We start from the raw sequence: 21,788 nt of genomic DNA, 5'->3' as shown, positions 1-21,788 counted from the left end.
TGATCTCTAAGGACCCTAAAAAAAAAATTATACAGAAATCCTAACCATTACTGGTCTATACAAAACAATCACAATGTGTCTTTTTCATGAAATTGCAAGAATTGACTAACTAGAGCTGCAACAAGTTGGAGTTATGCTTGATTTGAGTTGAAACAGTTTGGATGTGGGCACAGGAGGATATATAGGATGATACATAATTAAGGAGGTAACAAGTATGAATTCAAACATTTATAAGGTATACTTTGTAAGCAAAGGTGAAACATTTAACTTGTTTTCACTATCTCACCCTTCCAGATTTTGCCATCAGCTACTGAACCCCTGTGGATTTGCTGGTTTAGTGACATCAGATTAAAACTAGTCACAGGCATCTTGCTTAGCTGTGTTCTCTTTGTTTGAAATTGTTTATGTTTCTCTCTCCTAGTTTGCTCTTATAATGCCACTATCTGTATCACTTATTTTGTCTATAAGGTGGTCTCCTTCTCTGTCCATTGTGTAACCATCCTCCGTGTATACAGATATTTACATGTCTATGTATATAGATATCTATGTCTATATGTATATATAATAGATATTTATATCTGTATATACATAGATAGTTATGTCTACATGTACATATATATTTATAGGTTTATGTATGTAGATGTTTATGTCTCTGAACCTATTTGTATTTCTACATCTATGTACCTAGAATGCATATTTCTATGCATATAGACATTTTATATCCATGTACCTAGACATTTCTCTCTCTCTCTGGACATTTACGTATCTATGTACCTAGATATTTACATTTATGTACACTTAGATGTCTTACCAGTATAACAGGGCCTGTAGCAAAGGGAACGCTCCTACAAAAAGACCTGACTCTGAAATTGAACAACAACAAAATAAAAGATACACTCGGAACACCTGCCATCAACAACACATGGTATATCAATGTTACTACAATATGAAATAAAGGTTACTTTAAAAAAATAAAGCTTAGGGGGACTTTCCTGCAGTCCAGTGGTGAAGATTCTGTGCTTCAAATGCAGGGGGCGAGGGTTCAACACTTGGTCAAGGAAATAAAATTCCCACATGCCACATGGACCTGCCAGTAAATTTTAAAAATTATTAAAATAAATAAACAAGAATGTTCAGAAAGAACACACAAGTTTTTGGGTGTTTCTTCAGCTACATTCCATATTGAATTACAGTCTTGAGTTAAAACTTGAAAGTTTTCACTTTCAAGGCAATCACAACTGGGCATGAAAAAGTCCTGACACCTTGTGGTTATTCCCTACAATAGCACCCCTAAAACTTAAGCTTATGAGAACATTTCATGCAAAGATGAGCTCAGTAAAGGACATCAATGGTATGGACCTAACAGAAGCAGAAGATATAATAAGGGGTGGCAAGAAAACATAGAAGAACTGTACAAAAAAGATCTTCATGAACCAGACAGTCATGATGGCTGATGACTCATCTAGAGCCAGACATCCTGGAATGTGAAGTCAAGTGGACCTTAGGAGGCATCACTACAAACAATGCTAGTAGAGGTGATGGAATTCCAGTTGAACTATTTCAGATCCTAAAAGACGATGCTGTGAAAGTGCTGCACTCAATCTGTCAGCAAATTTGGAAAACTCAGCAGTGGCCACTGGACTGGAAAAGGTCAGTCTTCATTCCAATCTCAAAGAAAGGCAATGCCAAAGAATGCTTCAAACTACCCCACAATTGCACTCATCTCATACACTAGCAAAATAATGCCCAAAATTCTGCAAACCAGGCTTGAGCAAGACGTGAACTGTGAAATTCCAGATTTTCAAGCTGATTATAGAAAAGGCAGAGAAACCAGAGATCAAATTGCCAACATCCCCTGGATCATCAATAAAGCAAGAGAGTTCCAGAAAAATATCTATTTCTGCTTTATAGATTATGCCAAAGCCTTTGACTGTGTGGGTCACAATAAACTGTGAAAATTCCCAAAAGATGGGAATACCAGACCACCTGACCTGCCTCTTGAGGAATCTGTACGCAGGTCAAGAAGCAACAGTCAGAACCAGACATGGAACAACAGACTGGTTCCAACTCAGGAAAGGAGCATATCAAGGCTATATATTGTCACCCTGCTTATTTAACTTCTATGCAGAGTAAATCATGAGAAATACCGGGCTGGATGAAGCACAAGCTAGATTCAAGATTGCAGGGAGAAATATCAGCAATGCAGATGGCACAACCTTATGGCAGAAAGTGAAGAAGAACTAACGAGCCTCCTGATGAAAGTGAAAGAGGAGAGTGAAAATGTTGACTTAAAGTGCAACATTCAGAAAACTAAGATCATGGCATCTGGTCCCATCACTTCATGGCAAATAGATGGGGAAACAGTGGCTGACTTTATTTTGGGGGGCTCCAAAATCACTGCAGATGGTGACTGTAGCCATGAAATTAAAAGACACTTACTCTTTGGAAGAAAAGTTATTACCAACCTAGACAGTATATTAAAAAGCAGAGATGTTACTTTGCTAACAAAGCTCTGTCTACTCAAGGCTATGGTTTTTCCAGTGGTCATGTATGGATGGGAGAGTTTGACTGTCAAGAAAGCTGACTGCTGAAGAATGGATGCTTTTGAACTGTGGTGTTGGAGAAGACACGAGAGTCCCTTGGACTGCAAGGGGATCCAATCAGTCCATTCTAAACGAGATCAGACCCGAGTGTTCATTTAAAAGACTGATGTTGAAGCTGAAACTCCAATGCTTTGGCAACCTGATGTGAAGAGCTGGCTCATTTCAAAGGACCCTGATGCTGAGAAAGATTGAGGGCAAGAGAAGGGGACGACAGAGGATGAGATGTTGGATGGCATCACCAACGCAATGGACACACGTTTCGGTAAACTCCGGGAGTTACTGATAGACAGGGAGGCCTGGTGTGCTACATTCCATAGGGCTGCAGAGTCAGACACGACTGAAGTTCCTTAATGAACATGCCTGTAAAGTTAAACTGTTAGTCACTCACTAATGTCTGACTCTTTGTAACCCCATGGACCACCAGCCTCCTCTGTCCATGGGATTCTCCAGGCAAGAATACTGGAGTGGACTGCCCCATCCTCCTCTTGGGATCTTCCTCACTTAGGGGTTGAACCCAGGTCTTCTGCTATGCAGAGATTGTTGACCATCTGAGTCACCACAGAAGCCAGAACATGCCTGTACTCATAGATTAAAGCTTACCAAACTTTTTGGTTTATAGAGACACTGCTCTGGAAAGCTCCATGGTGTTCTCCATAGTTCTGCAAGTAATACAGCTTTCCTTCCCATGAGCTTTGGCTGTGTTGTACCTTCTGGCTCTACACCCACCAAGAGGTAAACTCACTTTTCTGGTAACATTTCTCCATCCAGACTCCCAACCACCACTTCATACTAATTCTACAGTCAGTTGCTTTGTTTCCAATACATGGAAATCACATTATTTTTCTGTGAGCAAAGCTACCTAAGAGCCATAACCAGTGTCCCTATTTTATCTTGTGAAGCCAGTAGGTGTCAGGCAAACTCAACTCTATGGATCCACAGTCCTCCAGATCAATGCCTCGGCTTCCAGAAAACACTTGCAAGGCTTTGAGGTTTTACTTACACCTCATTTCTGAAGGCTTTTCACACCTACATTAAATATACAGATGGCTCATCAGTGCCACTTCCCCTTTCAGGTTAAAAATCCTCCAAGTTTTTTCTAACATACATATTCCATGCGTTGTGTTTAAATCTTTGACCATACGGTGTTTATCTTGTGTCTCATCAGAATGTAGTTAATTACACCGTTTTCCCTTGAATAATGCAGTACTCACCACATAAGAGTTCTTGCCAAAACTGGATTTGATAAGGCAGGACACAGGGGGGCCTAGCATAAACTCCGGGAGCGCGGTTACAGTCTGGTGGAGCCGATATAGCAGTTGAGGGCACTGGAAAGAGACATTCAGCCTGAGGACAACCCGTCCACTTGAGGATCCAAGCCTAAGAGGCCATGCCTGAAAACAAAGAAACCAGCCAAGGTGCACCTGCGCACTGGAAGCTTCTTGACAGACACGCCCACAGAGCAGCCAATCCCCGAGCGGTGGGGCGGGGCCTCCATCGCGCTCCGCACCCTCCGGGCGCCTATTGGCCAGACTGCCTCAGTCACAACGCCGATTGGTCGCTTGAGCCTGACAGGGTACAGACAGGCTGCTGGCCCTTCACTTCACCTCAGCGCCGAAGGACTGGACTTCGCTGAACCTCTAGCGCTCCTGGGGAGAGGGTGGGCAGCGCGGCAGGACAGCGGGTAGGCTGACGGGAACGCGTCCTGCACAGTCCTTGTAAGCCTTAGCCTGATGGCTTCAAATTCCAGGGTGGGAGGCCCGAAATTCCGTCAACTTTGAGTAACCTGAGTCCTAATCTGAAGGGGGCTTGTGTCTCGTCAGCTTCAGGGATTACAAGTCCCTTCACCCACAGAAACATCGAATCCCCTAGTGCTGCGACCCTCAAATACCTAGATTAACCCCAGTTCCCCTCAGCCTTAGGCACCCTGAAAATAGCACCCGCAGAGACACCAAATTTCCTCAACCTTGGAGACCCTGAATACCTCAGCCCGGGAGCTCTTAAAACTCTTCCTCCTCAAGACCCTAACTGTCCTGCCTATCGAAGCCCTAAAGCGCCTTAATAAGAAACCCCCATTTCCTCAGCCTCACAGATCCCAAGTTGTCTCACCCTGAACATTATACATCAGCCAAAAATCCCCAGTCCCCTCTGTCTGAGGACCCCAGTTCCTTCAGCCCGTGGAACCCAGCTTTCCTCAAGCCGAGTGAATTCTCCCTTAGACGTAGAACCTACGTTATGCCCAGATTTTTCTGAGTCCCAGGAGGAGATCCTCAAAACCCTTCTTGAAGAAATATTCCCTCTGCTGCACTGGAACAGAGCCATGATTTCAGCCTGACCCCAGTCCAGCATTAGGGGTTTCCGGGTCTCCTCAAGAAACCCTCCGTCACCCACAGACACATCCCTCCCAGTGCCTTCTCTCAGAGGGGCTGAATTGTAGGGGAACAAAGAAACCAAATCTAGTTCACATTAGGCTGATCTGTCATATCTAGTCAGGATCCGTCCGTCCCACCAATACCCTCACCCTGACATTCCCCTCACCATCCTGCCCTGGACACTCCACACAAGGCAAACAGACCAGACACTGGACACTGGTCTGGGCTATCTCAGCACCTTCTTCTTCCACAGGCACCTTGGCCTTGGGCACTACAATGGTCATGAGGCTGAACAGGTCTCCAGAGGAGAGCACTGAGGGAGATGCTGGGAGAACAGAGCTGAAGCCCACGGTGAGAGGTGGAGGCGGCAAAGATGGGCTCTAAGCCAGCTCTATAGGAAGGACATGGCGCTGGTCCCTGAAGCACCACAGACTGCTTGCCTGGGCAGCTGAGTGAACTTCCCTGTGACCGTAACAGGATGGGAACGCCTGGTCCTGTCTGAGATGGTGGGGTGGAGTGGAACAAAACAGGACACTAGCTTCGTCAACTGCTCTGTGTCCAGGGAGAGTTAGGAAAATGCTCAGTGTTTGTTCAGTTAAGCAGGACACAGTCGGGAAGGAAAGTCTTCATCCCTGTTTCACACAGACCATCCAGGAGCTTCAGGCTACTCCTTCACAAAAGGTGGAGGAGAAGGCTCAGCTCTAAGATCTGACTTAGATTAGTAAATCACTGATGAAATCTATTATTTTCCTTAGGCCAAAGATGCTTTCAAAGACATCTCCGTATACTTCTCCAAGGAAGAATGGGAAGAGATGGGAGAATGGGAGAAAATCCGATATAGGAATATGAAAAGAAACTACGAAGCACTGATTGCTATAGGTAACAGGAAGTGCTGGGTGCCTGTGAGCCTGGGAAACATGAAACAGGTCTTTACCCTCAGTGTTCACTTGGCCTGCTCTTAGGTGGCTTCATCTGCTCACAGTTCCCTTTTGTGTGGAGACTAACCTGGAAGATATGTTTACACTTTTCTACCAAAGGGAGGATGACCCTGCAGTACAGAGCTCACTTCTTGCCTTATTCTAGATTCCCCCAGCACATCCTACTGATTCCCTGACTTTGTGACACTTTCCATTGCTTCTATGCTTTGTTCCTCCTTCTTAGAACAAATATTTTGCTTCCTTCCAGGTTTCAGAGCCACTCGACCAGATTTCATGCATCACCGCAGGCAGGTCATCAAGCCCCAGGTAGATGACACTGAGGATTCTGATGAAGAATGGACACCAAGGCAGCAAGGTGAGAGGCCAGAAGAATTTGGAGGTGTCTTTCTGAAACCAGCCTAGGTTTAGGTCTCAACTTCATCTCAGTCATTAGCAAGAAAAGCATAATATTCAGCATTCTGAAGTGGTTGTGGCGAAATATTTACATAAGCCTGAATGAAGATGAATGTATAGGTTTTCCAGTGTAATTCTCAAAAGTTTTATGGTTAAAATTTATCATTCTTTTTAAAAAGAATTATTTTTGCTAAACATTCTTAGTGAAAAGCGGTTAAAGAAACCTTAGAAATAAATTCACCAAATATATTTAATACTAATCTCATTGGTTATTGGATTATATCTCTTCGAATAGGAAGTGATTAACGTATTAAGTCCAGATATATTATTTATGTATATATATAAAACAAAACCCATGATCTTCTTACCCTAAGGTTAAACTAACTCTGTATTTTAATTCTGGGAAAGGGTTGGAGAGAACTATTTATTCTCCACGATCTTTCCCACATTTCCCTGACCAGAGATTGCATCAGGTAAATAAAATGAAGCACACTTATTATAAAATAGAAGTGAGCAGCTCACTTCCTCTACTGCTGCTCAGTTTAGAAGATTTAATCTGCATGACTGGAGAAAACAATTTAGATAGTTCTATGATTCTCCATCTATGGATTTCTGTTCTTCCAGATGTTTAAAAATTATTTATTTTGTTTTGGCTGCACTGGGTCTTCTTTGCTGTCCATGGGCTTTCTCTGGTTGCGGTGAGTGGCTTCTCGTTGCAAAGCACGTGCAGGCTCTGTAGTTTCTGACACAAAGGCTTAGCTGTCCCGCAGAAAGTGAAATCTTCCTGGACCAGCCTTTGAACCTGTGTCCTCTGCATTGGCAGGCAGATTCTCATCCACTGTGCACCAGAGACTTCCCTCTGTTTCCTGAGGTTATTAAAACAAGGGAAAGGGACATGAAAACCAAACATTTGGTTGTCTGCAAAGGTTTTTATATGAAGAGAGACTCTTTATAGGGAATACATACGCCTCGGTTCACCATACGCCTGCACGTCTTTATTTACCTTTTTAACAGTTTCTGAGTGTATGGCACACTGTGCTAACTATGTACACGTTAGGGTTAGTGGCCACAGTGCTAATCGCTCAGTCATGTCTGACTCTGCGTCCCCAGAGACTGGAGCCCACCAGGCTCCTCTGTCCATGGGATTCTCTAGGCAAGAATCCTGGAGTGGGTTGCCATTTCCTATTCCAGGTGATCTTCCCAACCCAGGGATTGGGCCTGCATCTATTGCATCTCCTGCATTGCAGGTGGATTTTTTACCGCTGAGCCACCGGGGATATATATACACATTGCTGTACAACAAATCTGTAGAAATATTACATCTTGCGTGAATGAAGCCCTAACCCACTGAGGAACAATTCTCCAATCCTTCCTCCTGATAGCCCTTGGCAACCAAGATTATATTTTCTGTTTCCGTGGATTTGATTAATTTAGATACCTCATAGAAGTGAAAGCAGGCAATATTTGTCTTTTTTGATTGGTTCATTTCACTTAGTATAATATCATCAAGGCCCATCCATGACGGAGCATATGACAGAATTCTTTTTTAAGGCTTCAAAACATTCCGTTGTGTGCATTTGGATATAAGAGCTATAACATATATCTTATATATAATCTTTATCTCTTATGCACCAATGAACATTTAGATGGCTTACACATCTTTCCCATTGGGAATAATGCGGTAATGACCATACATGTGCCCACTATTTAGTCAATATCTTGCTTTCAATTTTTTATGGAAACACACTCTTGAGTTGGATTACTAGATCATACAGCAGTTCTAATTTTCTGTGGAAACTCCATACTGTTTGCTATAAAACTTGCAACATTTTACATTGCCAACAATAGTGTATAAGTGTTCCAATTTACCCATATCCTTACCAAACTTGCTATTGTCTTCTTATACATATTGCCCATCACCGAAAGTCTCAATTTGTATTTCCCTATTGATTAGTAATATTGAGCATCTTTTCATATGTTTGTTGGCCATTTGTGTATTTTCTCTGGAGAAATGTCTATTCAATTCCTTCTCTCATGGTTAGTCAGCTCAGACTGCCATAACAAAGCAGACTGCATCCTTAAACCACAGAAATTTGCTTTCTTACAATGCTGGAGCATGGAAATTTGATATCAAGGTTCCATCATGGTCAATCAGGTTCTCTTCCTGGCTTATAGGTAGCCTTCATACTGGTGTATGCTTATTAACCCCTTATCAGATGCATATTTTACAAATATTTTCTACCATCCTATAGGTGGGCTTTTCAACTCTGTTCAGTGTCCTTTGCTGCACAGAGGTTTTAAGATTAATCTCATTTGTCTATTTGTACTTTGTTACTAATACTTTTGCACTTGGTACCATTTCTAAGAAATCATTGTTGTTTCAATGTCCTGAAGCTTCACACTTGTTTTCTTCTAAGAGTCTTATCAAGTCTTGCATTTAGGTCTTTAATCCATTCTGAGTTGATTTTTCTTCAAGATTTAAGATGTTCATTATTTTGCATATGGTTATTTTGTTTCCCCAGCACCATTCAGGGATAAACTTTCCCCATTATCTTGACACCCTAGATGAAGATCATTAGACCATGTGTCCAAGAGTTTATTTCTGGCTGCCTATTTTGTTCCATTGATTGACATATCTGTCTTTATGCTGGCCAGCTTCCTCAGTGGCTCAGCATGTGAAGCTGAGCTTCAGTGCAGGAGACACAGGAGATGAGATTCAATCCATGGGTTAAGAAGATCCCCTGCAGAAGGAAATGGAAACCCTGTCCAGTATTCTTGCCTGAGAAATCCCCTGGACAGAGGAGGCTGGTGGGTTACAGTCCAAAAGGTCACAGAAAGTCAAGAAGACTGAGCGACTAAGCACACATTTTTTGCCAAATCTACACTCTTTTGGTTCCTGTACCTTTGTAGTATGTTCAGAAATCAGAGGCCTCCAGCTTTGCTGTTCTTTCTAAGATTGCTTTGCCTATTTGGGGTGCTCTGAGATTCCGTGTTAACTGCTGGATGGATTTTCTATATCTGAAAAAACTTCCATTGGGATTTTAATAGGAATTGCATTCAATCTTTAAATTGCTTTGGGTAGTATGAACAGCTTACTAATATTAAGCCTCCAAATCTATAAACATGAGACGCCTACCCATTATTTATGTCAGATTCCTTTCAGCAGTATTTTGTAGTTTTCAACATATAAGTCTCTCATCTCCTTAAGTTTATTCCTAATTACTTCATTCTTTTCAATGCTATTACAAATAAGATTCCTTGTCCAGTAGCTAAGACCCCACACTCCCAATGCAGAGAACTTGGGTTCAGTCCCTAGTCAGGGAACTAGATCCCACATGCCACAACAATGACCTGGCACAAACAAATAAATAAAAATAATATATATATTTTTTAATTTAGCTCTTGACTATAGATTTAAAAAAATAAATAATAAATAGGATTGTTTTCTTATTTTCCTTTGTGGAATGGTCATTGTTCATGCACGGAAAGATATTTGAATGTTGATTTTGTACCGTGCAACTTTTTGGGCAGGTTTTTTGTGTGTGTGAATTTAAAGATTTTTCTGCACATAAAACCATGCCCCTGTGAGCAGACATAATTTTACTTCTTTCTTTCCAAATGGAAGCCTTTTGTTTCCATTTCTAACCAAAACCCTGGCTAGGAGTTCTAATATTATGGTGAACAGAAATGTTGATAACGGGCGTCCTTGCCTTTTTTTCTTGATCTTTTTCACTGATGACTATGATGTTAGAGGTAGACTTTCAATATATGATCTTTATTAAATTGCAGTCACTTCCTCCTGTTTCTGTATTGTTGAGTACTTTTATCATGAAAGACTAGTAAATTTATTAGATACTCCATGGAACATCAGATGAGGCACAGATGAAGTTTCATGTTTTTTTTTTTTAATTTTAAAAAAATTATGTAATGCTCCCAGTGGAACCATGGGAATTAATGATACAGAAATCATTTTGCATTTCTCCTTTGGTCATCATTGTCTTTGTCACTCTCTGGCTTAGAATTTTGTGTCCTTAATTAGAATACCCAGAGTTTGGAAACATTTACCAACCAAAATACTGATTCTCATCATTGTTTAGGTAAACTTTCTTCTTTGGCCTTCAGAGTGGAACAAGGTAAACACCAGAAGGTGAGTATTTCCCAAATCCTGTTGCCAAAATACCCTCCTTATGGATCCAGTCACAGGTGAGAATAGGAGAAACACAGAGATCCTGGAGACGGCTGCCTTCCTGTCCTGAATCTTTAGCACAATGTCTGATATCATCACCACCTTTACAGTTAGTAAGAACAACAACCATAGTATCCTGTTCTATTGTTGCACTATTTACAAAATATTTCAGACTTTAAGCATTTTATGTGAATAAACTTACTTAAACCTTAAATCAATCCTACAGTACCTATAGGTTGATAAATAGCTATCACCATTATAGATTCAAAAAGTGAGGTAAAAAACATTTGATTATATGCCTGAGATCACAGTATCACTGGTAGTGTAATCTAAACCAATGCACGTTCTCTAAATCCCTTACAAACTGATTAAAACTTCCATAGCTCTGTGAAACTTATTCATACATCTTTATATCATTCATTTGAGAGATGTTTTCAACCTCAGTTCCTTTGTGTTGTGCTAGGGAGGGGTATGCTAAGACTTCTGACTAAGGGAAGCTTAAGGACATGCTGGGCAGTTTGTAGAGTGGATGGTCCTAGATGAAGAAGCTTAACGACATGCTGGGCAGTTTCTAGAATGGATAGTCCAAAATGAAGAAGCTTAAGGACATGCTGGGCAGTTCGTAGAGTGGACAGTAAAAGATGAAGAAGCTTAAGGACATGCCGGGCAGTTTGTAGAGTGGACAGACCAAGATGAAGAAGCTAAGGGCATGATAAGCCTCAGGTTTATGACTGAAAAGCAACAAATAAGAAGATAACAAGAAGGACTTCACATAGATCACCTGCTTTTGAGTAGAAACTCATCATCTGGGCATCATTTCAAATGCTCATTCTTGTAGGAGGGAGTAACAACTCCTTTTTCTGAGCTCTGATTAGGCAACTCTCCTGTTCGGAATCATTTGTTTAGCCTGCCCCTGTATTTTGAGCTTTGAAGCCTAGCCCACACCCATTCATTCTCAGAAGTCCAGACCCAGCTCAAAGCCCCTGAGGGCCCTCTGAATGTTTTGTGAATGAATGACTCCACATTTAAGCATTCATCTAGGAGTAGAAAGGTCAAAGAATGCTAAAGATAGTATCTCTGAGCTAGACTTCAAATATAGATGCAGTTTAGGGAATAAATTGATACCAGGGATGTACACTCACGTTCTTACTGTATTAAATAGCCCACACAACAATTTGTTGAAGGTTATTAAATTTCATGTTCACTATAACATTAAGAATTAGCCTGTACACCAATTAATGGGTCAGGAAACTGAGCAGAACCAGCTAGTCATACAGCCTTGTTCAAGGAGAACTGATGAGACCAGCTGCTTTAATTCCAAACACTGTCTCTAGGACATGGCAACCTGCAACGTTCGTCTCAATACTTTATTGTCTAAATGTGTTTCTATCGATCGTCTTTTCTCTTCTTAATCTCACTGCTTTGTGACCATCTGAAGTGTTTTGTCCCATCTGTAATTTCCCATACTTCCTCATAAATCAAAGGGCCACTAATTAAGAGAAACCCCCCAGATCTCTCTACGAGGCCTTACCCTCTTCTTTCCCTGACCTCCAGCTATTCTCCCTATCTTGCTCTCACTTTTATGCAGAAAGTTTCAGGCGAAGAACCTTAAGATATGAATTCTAGTTTTGATTCACTATCCACCTAGGTCCTTTTTTTACACTCTAGTGTTCAGACACCCCCCTCAAATCAGGTATTTCCAAGAATTGTCAAAGTATTAACTAAAGTCATGCATGTGAAAACACTTCATAAAGTCCTAAAGAACTAAAGAAATGCATGCTGTCTTTTACTCACATGGAAGAGAATGTCCAGGGCACCATTAAGTAAGGAGTCTGGTTTGAAGGCATTGCCGGGAGCAGCAGAATCGCTGAAGACAAGTGGCTCCAAGCAGGCTCAGAATCCAGTGCCCCATCACAGAAAAGCAAGGACCCCTGGACAGCACCCCAGGCAAAAAGTCGGTAAGAGAAATTTGGGGAGTTCCTCCAATCCCTGTAGAAAAACTAATAAGTATGGCCTAGGTGTGTGGCATGGACTTTGTGTAGGCGGGGTTTAAGCTGGACTGATCTGAGACATGAAGTTAGCAATGGGGCCTTGGGAAAATCTTATACATTTTCTGAGGTCCTGATTGCTATTTGTAAAGTGAAGATAAGGATACATAACTCACACAGTGCTTGAAAGCCTTACATTAAATGCAAAAGTCTGACACCTACAAGTAGTTCAATAAATCCATCTGTGATAATGGGAACCGAGCTTTGTTGGTGTTTATGCCCAGACCTCTGCTCAGTGCCTTATGTGTCATGTGCCCTTAACATATATTTTCTGAGCAGATGTGTTGGTGAACGATTTCCTAAGTAGGAAGGTTGAGAAGTTAAACCTACTAACGGGAAGTGCAGGATGCTATCACTGAACTGGGCATCTGTGGGCAGTGGAGCCTCAGTCTACTGAACCTGCAGTTAAAGGGAGAAGAAGCAAAATATAGAGAAGAGACTTCCTGGGGGTAAAGTGGTTAAGACTCCACCCTTCCACTGCAGGAGGTGTGGTCAGGGAACTAAGATCCCACAAACCATGCAGTATGGCCAAGAAATAAATAATGTAACATTAAAAACTAAAATTACAAAAGTAAAAGTTTGAAAAGTATATGTAAGAAAGTTTTAACAAAGTGTATAGATGGACAGGTAGGAGATCTCACACTTTCTGATAAAACAGGGACTAACTCCCCAGACCCCAACAGCCTTGCTTAGCTTCTGTTCTCCATCTTAGAACTCAGAGGAAAGGAGAATGGAGTGAAGAGGTACAGTCTACGGGAAAGAAAGGGCCACGTGTACCAAGAGGTCAGCGAGCCCCAGGATGACGACTACCTCTGTGAGTGACACCACTGGCCCACTCACAGAGAAGGGGCTACGAGGCCTTGGTCCACTAACCTCACCTCACCATTTGGTCCCCCAGCCATCCCCTTCCTCTATGACTTGGGGTGCAAGGTCGAGGCCAAATGCCATGAACGCCCCAGTTTTTTCTGAAGGTCTTTACGACCAGCAACATCACTATACCTCCTCTCATCCCTGTTCTCACCTCCAGATTGTGAGGAGTGTCAGAACTTCTTCATCGGCAGCTGTGCTGCCCATGGGCCCCCAACCTTTGTAAAGGACTGTGCAGTGGAAAAGGGGCACGCCAATCGCTCAGTCCTCACGCTGCCCCCTGGGTTAAGCATCAGACTGTCGGGCATCCCTGACGCTGGGCTTGGAGTGTGGAACGAGGCGTCTGATCTGCCGCTGGGCCTGCACTTTGGTCCCTATGAGGGCCAGATCACAGACGATGAAGAGGCCGCCGACAGTGGATATGCCTGGCTGGTGAGAAGCATGCGTTTCCCTTTTCTCTGGCCTCTAATCCCTTGTACGTGGTGGGGGGTACTTCATGTCTACATATGAGGAAGCAGATGGTGATAACACTAAGGTCAGCAATGACACAGTCAGCCCTGTGTAATGTGTGCCCTGGGCGCGAACAAAAACTTCCATCTAAAGATCAGCGGAGAGGTGGGAACACAGTGTACAGACACTCAGGACCTCTATCTAAAGGTCAGAGGTGAGGTGGGAACACCTTGGTACACACACACAGGACCTCTATCTAAGGTCAGAGGAGAGGTGGGAACACAGTGTACAGACACACTGAAGTGACTCCTCCCTTGTGGAGTCTTTGCCTTCAATGAACCAAGAGACTCAGACTTGAAATGATGAGTAAGGAGCTTACCGTGTGGTCCGACTTGCAGTTGAATACATGCAGGCTGAAAAGCACCAATCACTATAGAGCGAAATAGCTCTTCTATTGCTTCCTACCAAAAAAAAAAAAGAAAGAAAGAAAGAAAAGAAAAGAAAGATGAAAGCTTGTAACTCTTTTTCTGACTCTCAGATCACCAAAGGGAGAAACTGCTACCAGTATGTGGATGGAAAGGACACGTCTTGCGCCAATTGGATGAGGTGAGTGCAGTGAGTCTGCAGTGTGTAGACATTGATAGTCACTCAATCCCACGCCCCTTTCCTTCTCAACCCGGCTCCCTCAACAGCTTTCACATCTTCTTTCCTCTGTTCCCTCCATATCATGCTCTTTCATTTCAAAAGACACTAAAAAGAAGGAGATAGAAATATGGCATGTGCGGTCAAGATACAAGTCTATATGCTGAACAAAACTGGTGGCCTTGAGAACAACTTGAGGAGTCTAGATTCACCAGGGACACGTTAACTCACTTAGTGGACACTTACCACGCACTTTATGTTTCAGTTTAGACAGTCAACTTCGGTGCTGAAGTGGATCACACAACCCATGTCCTTTTGGAGAACATACGGCAAACAGACATTAGCCGATTGATTTTAGGAGAAGTAACCTAATCTCTTCTATCTTTGAGTAACTGCCCACGCCAGGATGACCTAACACAGGAGACCTTGACTCTCTGTGGGCAACAACCTCCTCAGGCTTGGTTCCAGTGAGAAGCGGGCCCTGAGGCCTCAGAAGGAATGGGGGCAGCTTGGCCCTGAGCAGGGCCATTCTCTGAGGGCCTCTCCTTTCATCAGGGCAGGCAGACAGTGAACAGACTATTACTGTTCCGTGTCTCAAGCTATATCAGAGCTGTCTCCAAGTTTCCATGGGAGGGGGTGGGCAAGCTAATAGGACCCTGGATACACATGGGGCGATGGGAGGAAAGCCTCAGGAGAGAAGGCAGGCTGGGGTGAGTGCTGAGGGCTGCATGTTAGCCAAGGAGCACCAAGTCCTGTATATGGAAGAAAACTTTATTCAGAGTTTAGAGGAGCTGGAGGTCACCAGCCTCACCGACAGTTCAGGTGGAGATGAGTCTGGAACTGGGCTCCGGAAAATGGCTACTTAGGTAAGGAGAGAAAAGCATGGGAATTCACATGGCCTGGTCGAAGGTGTGAACAGAAGGTCCACATGAGGGGCGGCCTCAGAAGCGGAAGGCAGGGAGCTGGGCATGGGCAGACAGTGGAGGGCACGCATCACCTGAGGTTTCTTTCCCTTTCCCGGCCTCGACCCCAGGTATGTGAACTGTGCCCGGGACGACAAGGAGCAGAACCTGGTGGCCTTCCAGTATCACGGGCAGATATTCTACCGAACCTGCCAGGTGATCAGGCCGGGCTGTGAGCTGCTGGTCTGGTATGGGGATGAGTATGGTCAGGACTTTGGCATCAAGCGGAACAGCAGGGGGAAGAGTGAGCTTGCGACCGGGAGAGGTGAGTGTCTCCCCTCTTCCAGCACGCCACCCCGTCCTGGGAGGCTCCGTGGTCTGATTTCGAAGCAGAGGACAATCCAGACCAAAGTCAGTTGAGTTGCAATTGAAATGCCTCAGAATTTGATTCTTTTCATATGATTGTTAGGAAAAAGTTTTATATTAAAAATGCTAGTTCTAATTTTTAATATTTCATGCAAAATAATATGTAACATCACCTTCTGCTGAAAGGCTTAGGAGCAAAAGGCAAGTTTTCTAGCATCTACCAGCTCTCTCCACTTTACCTGTTTCTTCCTCATTTCCTCCCATTAATTTTTTTTAACTATGATAAAGACATTTTATTTTAAAATATTCATAGGACAAAGATATTTTAAGAGTCACACTAGGAAATTGATGAATGACATCTGCCAATTTAAAGAAAGTAAATGAAATTCCTTAGTCATCAGTATTTTTTTATTTTTTTCATTTATTTTTATTAGTTGGAGGCTAATCACTTTACAATATTGTAGTGGTTTTGTCAGATATTGACATGAATCAGCCATGGATTTACATGTGTTCCCCATCCCGATCCCACCTCCCACCTCCCTCTCCACCCGATCCCTCTGGGTCTTCCCAGTGCACCCGGCCCGAGCACTTGTCTCATGCATCCAACCTGGGCTGGTGATCTCTTTCACCCTAGATAATACACATGTTTCGATGCTGTTCTCTTGAAACATCCCACCCTCGCCTTCTCCCACAGAGTCCAAAGTCTGATCTGTACATCTGTGTCTCTTTTTCTGTTTTGCATATAGGGTTATCATTACCATCTTTCTAAATCCCATATATATGTGTTAGCATGCTGTAATGGTCTTTATTTTTCTGACTTACTTCACTCTGTATAATGGGCTCCAGTTTCATCCATCTCATTAGAACTGATTGAAATGAATTCTTTTAATGGCTGAGTAATATTCCATGGTGCATATATACCACAGGTTCTTTATCCATTCGTCTGCTGATGGGCATCTAGGTTGCTTCCATGTCCTGGCTATTATAAACAGTGCTGCGACGAACATTGGGGTGCACACATATACAGTGATGCGCATTCAGTTACTGTTCTAGTCTGTTGTCATGTGAGTTCACGCTCTGTGCCAGACGGGGCTCCATGCACCGAAACAGACAGAACCACTGCCCTGGGGCAGCAGGGGCTTCACACCAGACAGTGGCTGGTGCTCTGAGGAAAACCAGTGCAGGGAACCTGCCTCGGGTCAGCGTGAGCAGAGGGTGGGTTGTGGTGCAGGACTGTGCGGCAGGGTCTCTGCAGAGATAACAGGGAAGGACTCCAGGCAGGGGAGCAGCCAGTGCCACAACCCTAGGGCTGGGAAGAGAGGCCATGCCAGGGGTCTCGGGAGGAAGCACAGAGGGACAGGAAGGAGGCTGGATGGGACACGGAAGCCTCAGGCCCTGTGTCCACGTGCATGCCCCAGGGATCCTCCTGGGTGACACAGAACAACCGCGAGGCTTTCAGCAAGCGGCATGTTCTCTGTGCTAAGATGATGCTTTGGTTCACTTTTGGGAAGAGACAGCAGCGGGGAGTCCCCTCAGAGGTCAGTTCATTGCCATACATGAGGGGAGAGTGGGCTGGCTGAACGTCCTTGGGAGTGAGGTTGTGAAAAGTCTGGGTGGAGATATATTTTTAAACAGGGCTTCCTAGTGCATGTTAAATGGACTAAGCCTGAATGAAATAAATGAGGTATGGATACTGATGAGCCTGAAAAACGATATGCCTTTATTTTATGATTTATGGGAAACGGAGAGAGGAGCAATTTGTGAACCTGCCTGTTGGGACAACAGGAGCCAGAGACCTGTAGTCAGGGGGACCTGGACTGCTCGGTCTCACCCAGTCTCAAACCCACTTCCTGTAGAGATTGGCACAAAGGCTGCTCTCTGAACAAGTAACCACAAAATCAGCTTTACTCACACCTGCTGTAACCACCCCCTGTGTTGCCTCTCACATGCAGAGCGCTCCAGGCCAGGCGCCCCTAACTTAATAGACCCTTTCTCCTCACAGGGAGCCACTCAGGAGATTTCACCCAAGTCATTAAGTCTTATCTCTCAGTAGGGTAAATACCTGTGGCCACTGTGACGTGACTTTTCAGACACTTACACGCAGGGAAAGTCCCTGCAGATCCATCTCTATCAGCAGAGATGCTGCCTCTGATGCTGCTGGAAGGTCCCTATCTGGGTGATATGTAGAAAAGGCCCTTGACACAAGCTTCCTGGATTTCTGTAGATGTAGAGAATAAGAGTGAAGTGGAAAAGTGGACTATAAACACACTTGATGGGACGCAAATCGTGCGCTGTCAACACTTAGATGATTAGTGGGGTGGGCCTGACCATGGTAAACCAGCTACCTGACCAAAAGCTTCCTCTTTCAACAGAACCGAAGCCCAAGATCCACCCATGTGCGTCCTGCTCTCTGGCCTTCTCCAGTCAGAAATTCCTCAGCCAACACATCCAACGCAGTCACCCCTCCCAGACCCTCCTGAGACCATCTGAAAGAGACCTCCTCCAACCAGAGTATCCCTGCCCAGGCAATCAAAATCAGCGATATTCAGATCCACACAGCCCGAGCGACAAACCTGAGGGTCAGGAGGCCAAGGAGAGGCCCCAACAATTGCTGAAAAGCGTAAAGTCTAAGAGGATTTCAAGGGCCTCTTCCTACTCACCCGGAGGACAAATGGGGGGTTCTGGGGTGCATGAGAGAATGAAAGACGAGCCCAGCATAAGCCAGAAACTGAATCCGGAGGACACAGGCACATTGCTCACGGGGGCAGGGGTCTCAGGGATTATGAGAGTCATGTACGGAGCATGTGGGCAAGGCTCCAAGGACAGGTCAAGTCTCACCACACACGACAGGACACACACAGGGGAGAAGTCCTATGTTTGCGGGGAGTGTAGGCGAAGCTTCTGTCAGAAGTCCGGCCTCATCAGACACCAGAGAACACACACAGGGGATAAGCCCTATGCTTGTGGGGAATGTGGGCAAAGCTTCTGTCAGAAGTCAGCCCTCATCAGACACCAGAGGACACACATGGGCGAGAAGCCCTTTGTTTGCGGGGAGTGTGGGCGAAGCTTCAGCGATAAGTCAGTCCTCATCACTCACGAGAGGATACACACAGGAGAAAAGCCCTATGTTTGCAGGGAGTGTGGGCGAAGCTTCAGTGATAAGTCAAATCTCATCTCACACAAGAGGACACACACAGGGGAGAAGCCCTATGTTTGTGGGGAGTGTAGACGAAGCTTCTGTCAGAAGTTCGCCCTCATCAGACACCAGAGAACACACACAGGGGATAAGCCCTATGCTTGTGGGGAATGTGGGCAAAGCTTCTGTCAGAAGTCAGCCCTCATCAGACACCAGAGGACACACATGGGGAAGAAGCCCTATCTTTGCGGGGAGTGTGGGCGAAGCTTCAACGATAAGTCAGTCCTCATCACACATGAGAGGATACACACAGGAGAAAAGCCCTATGTTTGCAGGGAGTGTGGGCGAAGCTTCAGTGATAAGTCAGTCCTCATCAGACACCAGAGGACACACACAGGTGAGAAACCCTATGTTTGCGGGGAGTGTGGGCGAAGCTTCAGTCGGAAGTCCATCCTCATCAGACACCAGAGGACACACACAGGGGAGAAGCCCTATGTTTGTGGGGAGTGTGGGCGAAGCTTCAGTGATAAGTCAAATCTCATCTCACACAAGAGGACACACACAGGGGAGAAGCCCTATGTTTGTGGGGAGTGTAGACGAAGCTTCTGTCAGAAGTTCGCCCTCATCAGACACCAGAGAACACACACAGGGGATAAGCCCTATGCTTGTGGGGAATGTGGGCAAAGCTTCTGTCAGAAGTCAGCCCTCATCAGACACCAGAGGACACACATGGGGGAGAAGTCCTATGTTTGCGGGGAGTGTGGGCGAAGCTTCAACGATAAGTCAGTCCTCATCACACATGAGAGGATACACACAGGAGAAAAGCCCTATGTTTGCAGGGAGTGTGGGCAAAGCTTCAGTGATAAGTCCGTCCTCATCAGACACCAGAGGACACACACAGGGGAGAAGCCCTATGTTTGTGGGGAGTGTGGGCGAAGCTTCAGTGATAAGTCAAATCTCATCTCACACAAGAGGACACACACAGGGGAGAAGCCCTATGTTTGCAGGGAGTGTGGGCGAATCTTCCGTCAGAAGTCAGCCCTCATCAGACACCAGAGGACACACACAGGGAGAAGCCCTATGTTTGTGGAGAGTGTGGGCAAAGCTTCAGTCAGAAGTCCCTCCTCATCTCACACCAGAGGACACACACAGGGGAGAAGCCCTATGTTTGCAGGGAGTGTGAGTGAGTCCTGACCAACAAACGACACCTTAGCCACAGGAGGATTACTGCAGCCACCCCATGCCTCAGTTCTAAGGGGGCCTCAGAGGAGGCCTGTGACCTGTTACTGTCCCCATGAGTATGAGGAGAGACTTCCCAGGTGGTCCAGGGGTCAAAACTCCAATGCAGAGACCCACGTTCAATACCTGCTTGGGGAACTAGCTCCCACATGCTGCAACTAAGACACAGCACAGCCGAATAAATAAATATATAATAAATATTTTAAAGAAAGAGTGTGGTAAGCACAGAATTACTTGTTAAATATACCTTCCACTTTCATGACAGGACAGGAGGTCGACAAACAGCAGAGGGTTTCTTAGGTGTTCTGGAGATGTTCATTCCAAGGGCCCTCATGGTTTTTTAGTACTCCTCTTCTAATAAACTTTGTCTCCAAACAAATCTGAAGCCCAGACTATGTACGCATTCCCTCCTTTTCACTTACAGCAATGGAGTCCAGTCATAGCTGAACCCCTGAGAAGGCATAATTCTGGAGCCAAGTCAGTTAGGTCACTGGACACTCAGTTCCTGGGTCCAGGGAGAGGAATCTAGGGGTTGAGACAGACTCACCAGGAAAGGGATTCCCTGGCCTCCTGGGAAGTGTGGCCTCTCCTCCTTATAGATCCCAGCTCTCCTTTGGCCTCTCTTGGTGGCCCTCTGCTTCCCTCTGACATATGTAGCCGCAAAGGTGAAGGCCACGTGCACGTGTGTGTGTGTGCGCACGCGCCTGGCTCAGCATGGGCCATCTGGTCTCTGCCGCTCCCTCAGGGTCATCACAGCATCTGAACTCCAGATTTGACCACAGTGGTCCACTTCCCAGCCCTGCCCTCAGCAGCTGTGTGAGCTGGGGCAAGATGCTCAACCTCTCTGTGTCTCTATTCTCATCTGTGATACGGGGTGGGAGCACCAGTATTTTGGTCTGATGCATAAGCACAGGCGGAAACTGGCAGAAGCTGGCTGCGAATGCAAGCCCCACCTTTGCTGTCCTTTGTGTTTTTTTCTTCAATCTTTTTTATTTTTTAATAGAAGGATAATTGCTTTACAGAATTTTTTTTCTGCCTGTCCTTCAGCCCCCACACCTTCCAGGTCTTCAGAACTAGACGAGGAAGGGGCTGTTTAGGCACTGGGATGCCCTGATGAGGGGGTATGAGGTCAGGGATGCGAAGGGAGGGCGACCTTCCTTCGCACCCCTGCCATTCCTGCTGAGCTGGGCAGCCCCAGGGCCCCTCCACAGACAGGCAGTACCCACAGTCGTCCCCCCTGCCGAGAACAGAGCTGGAGCCGCGTTTGGAGGAAATCCCCGTCCGGCCCCCATCCCACCCCCACACGGAGGGTCCTTGAAGCCCACACCGCGGCTTCTCTATGCTTGGGCCTCACACCTGTGCCCGTGTGCTCTGGTCAATGCTATCGCGACCTTGAAATTGTTAACCATGGAATAGTTCATCCTTACACTTCCCTTTCATGAGTGAAGTCTGATGGGCCTCGGGGTGAGCTGTGAGCAGAGCAGATGCTCACACAGCACGGGTCCCAGGGTGACCAGGCTGCACGAGGGGACAAGGTGGACACAAAGCTCCCCCACCCTGGGTGAGTGAGGGTGGGGACAGCACCAGGAATCCACGCTTGCTCAGACCCAGAACCGAGCTCCAAGGCAGAGTGGAGGCAATGGCGTTCT

General features: G+C 45.2%; 1 protein-coding gene across 1 annotated transcript in view; it reads left to right on the top strand.

Moving 5' to 3' along the window:
• The first annotated feature begins 5,254 nt into the window (after window positions 1–5,254).
• The window catches only part of LOC136172994 (histone-lysine N-methyltransferase PRDM9-like), a 77,639-nt gene continuing 61,105 nt past the window's right edge, over window positions 5,255–21,788 (top strand). Inside the window, exons 1-11 of the mRNA XM_065942138.1 lie at window positions 5,255–5,323; window positions 5,728–5,851; window positions 6,158–6,265; window positions 10,401–10,450; window positions 12,291–12,447; window positions 13,250–13,351; window positions 13,565–13,836; window positions 14,393–14,460; window positions 15,530–15,723; window positions 18,137–18,595; window positions 19,100–19,850. Coding sequence (XP_065798210.1) covers window positions 5,255–5,323; window positions 5,728–5,851; window positions 6,158–6,265; window positions 10,401–10,450; window positions 12,291–12,447; window positions 13,250–13,351; window positions 13,565–13,836; window positions 14,393–14,460; window positions 15,530–15,723; window positions 18,137–18,595; window positions 19,100–19,850 — 2,354 coding nt within the window. The remainder of the gene's footprint in view (window positions 5,324–5,727; window positions 5,852–6,157; window positions 6,266–10,400; window positions 10,451–12,290; window positions 12,448–13,249; window positions 13,352–13,564; window positions 13,837–14,392; window positions 14,461–15,529; window positions 15,724–18,136; window positions 18,596–19,099; window positions 19,851–21,788) is intronic.

The sequence above is a fragment of the Muntiacus reevesi genome, chromosome 8 (genome assembly GCF_963930625.1).
Source record: "Muntiacus reevesi chromosome 8, mMunRee1.1, whole genome shotgun sequence".
NCBI classification, from domain to species: Eukaryota; Metazoa; Chordata; class Mammalia; order Artiodactyla; family Cervidae; genus Muntiacus; species Muntiacus reevesi.
This window is presented reverse-complemented; position numbering and strand designations above follow the sequence as displayed.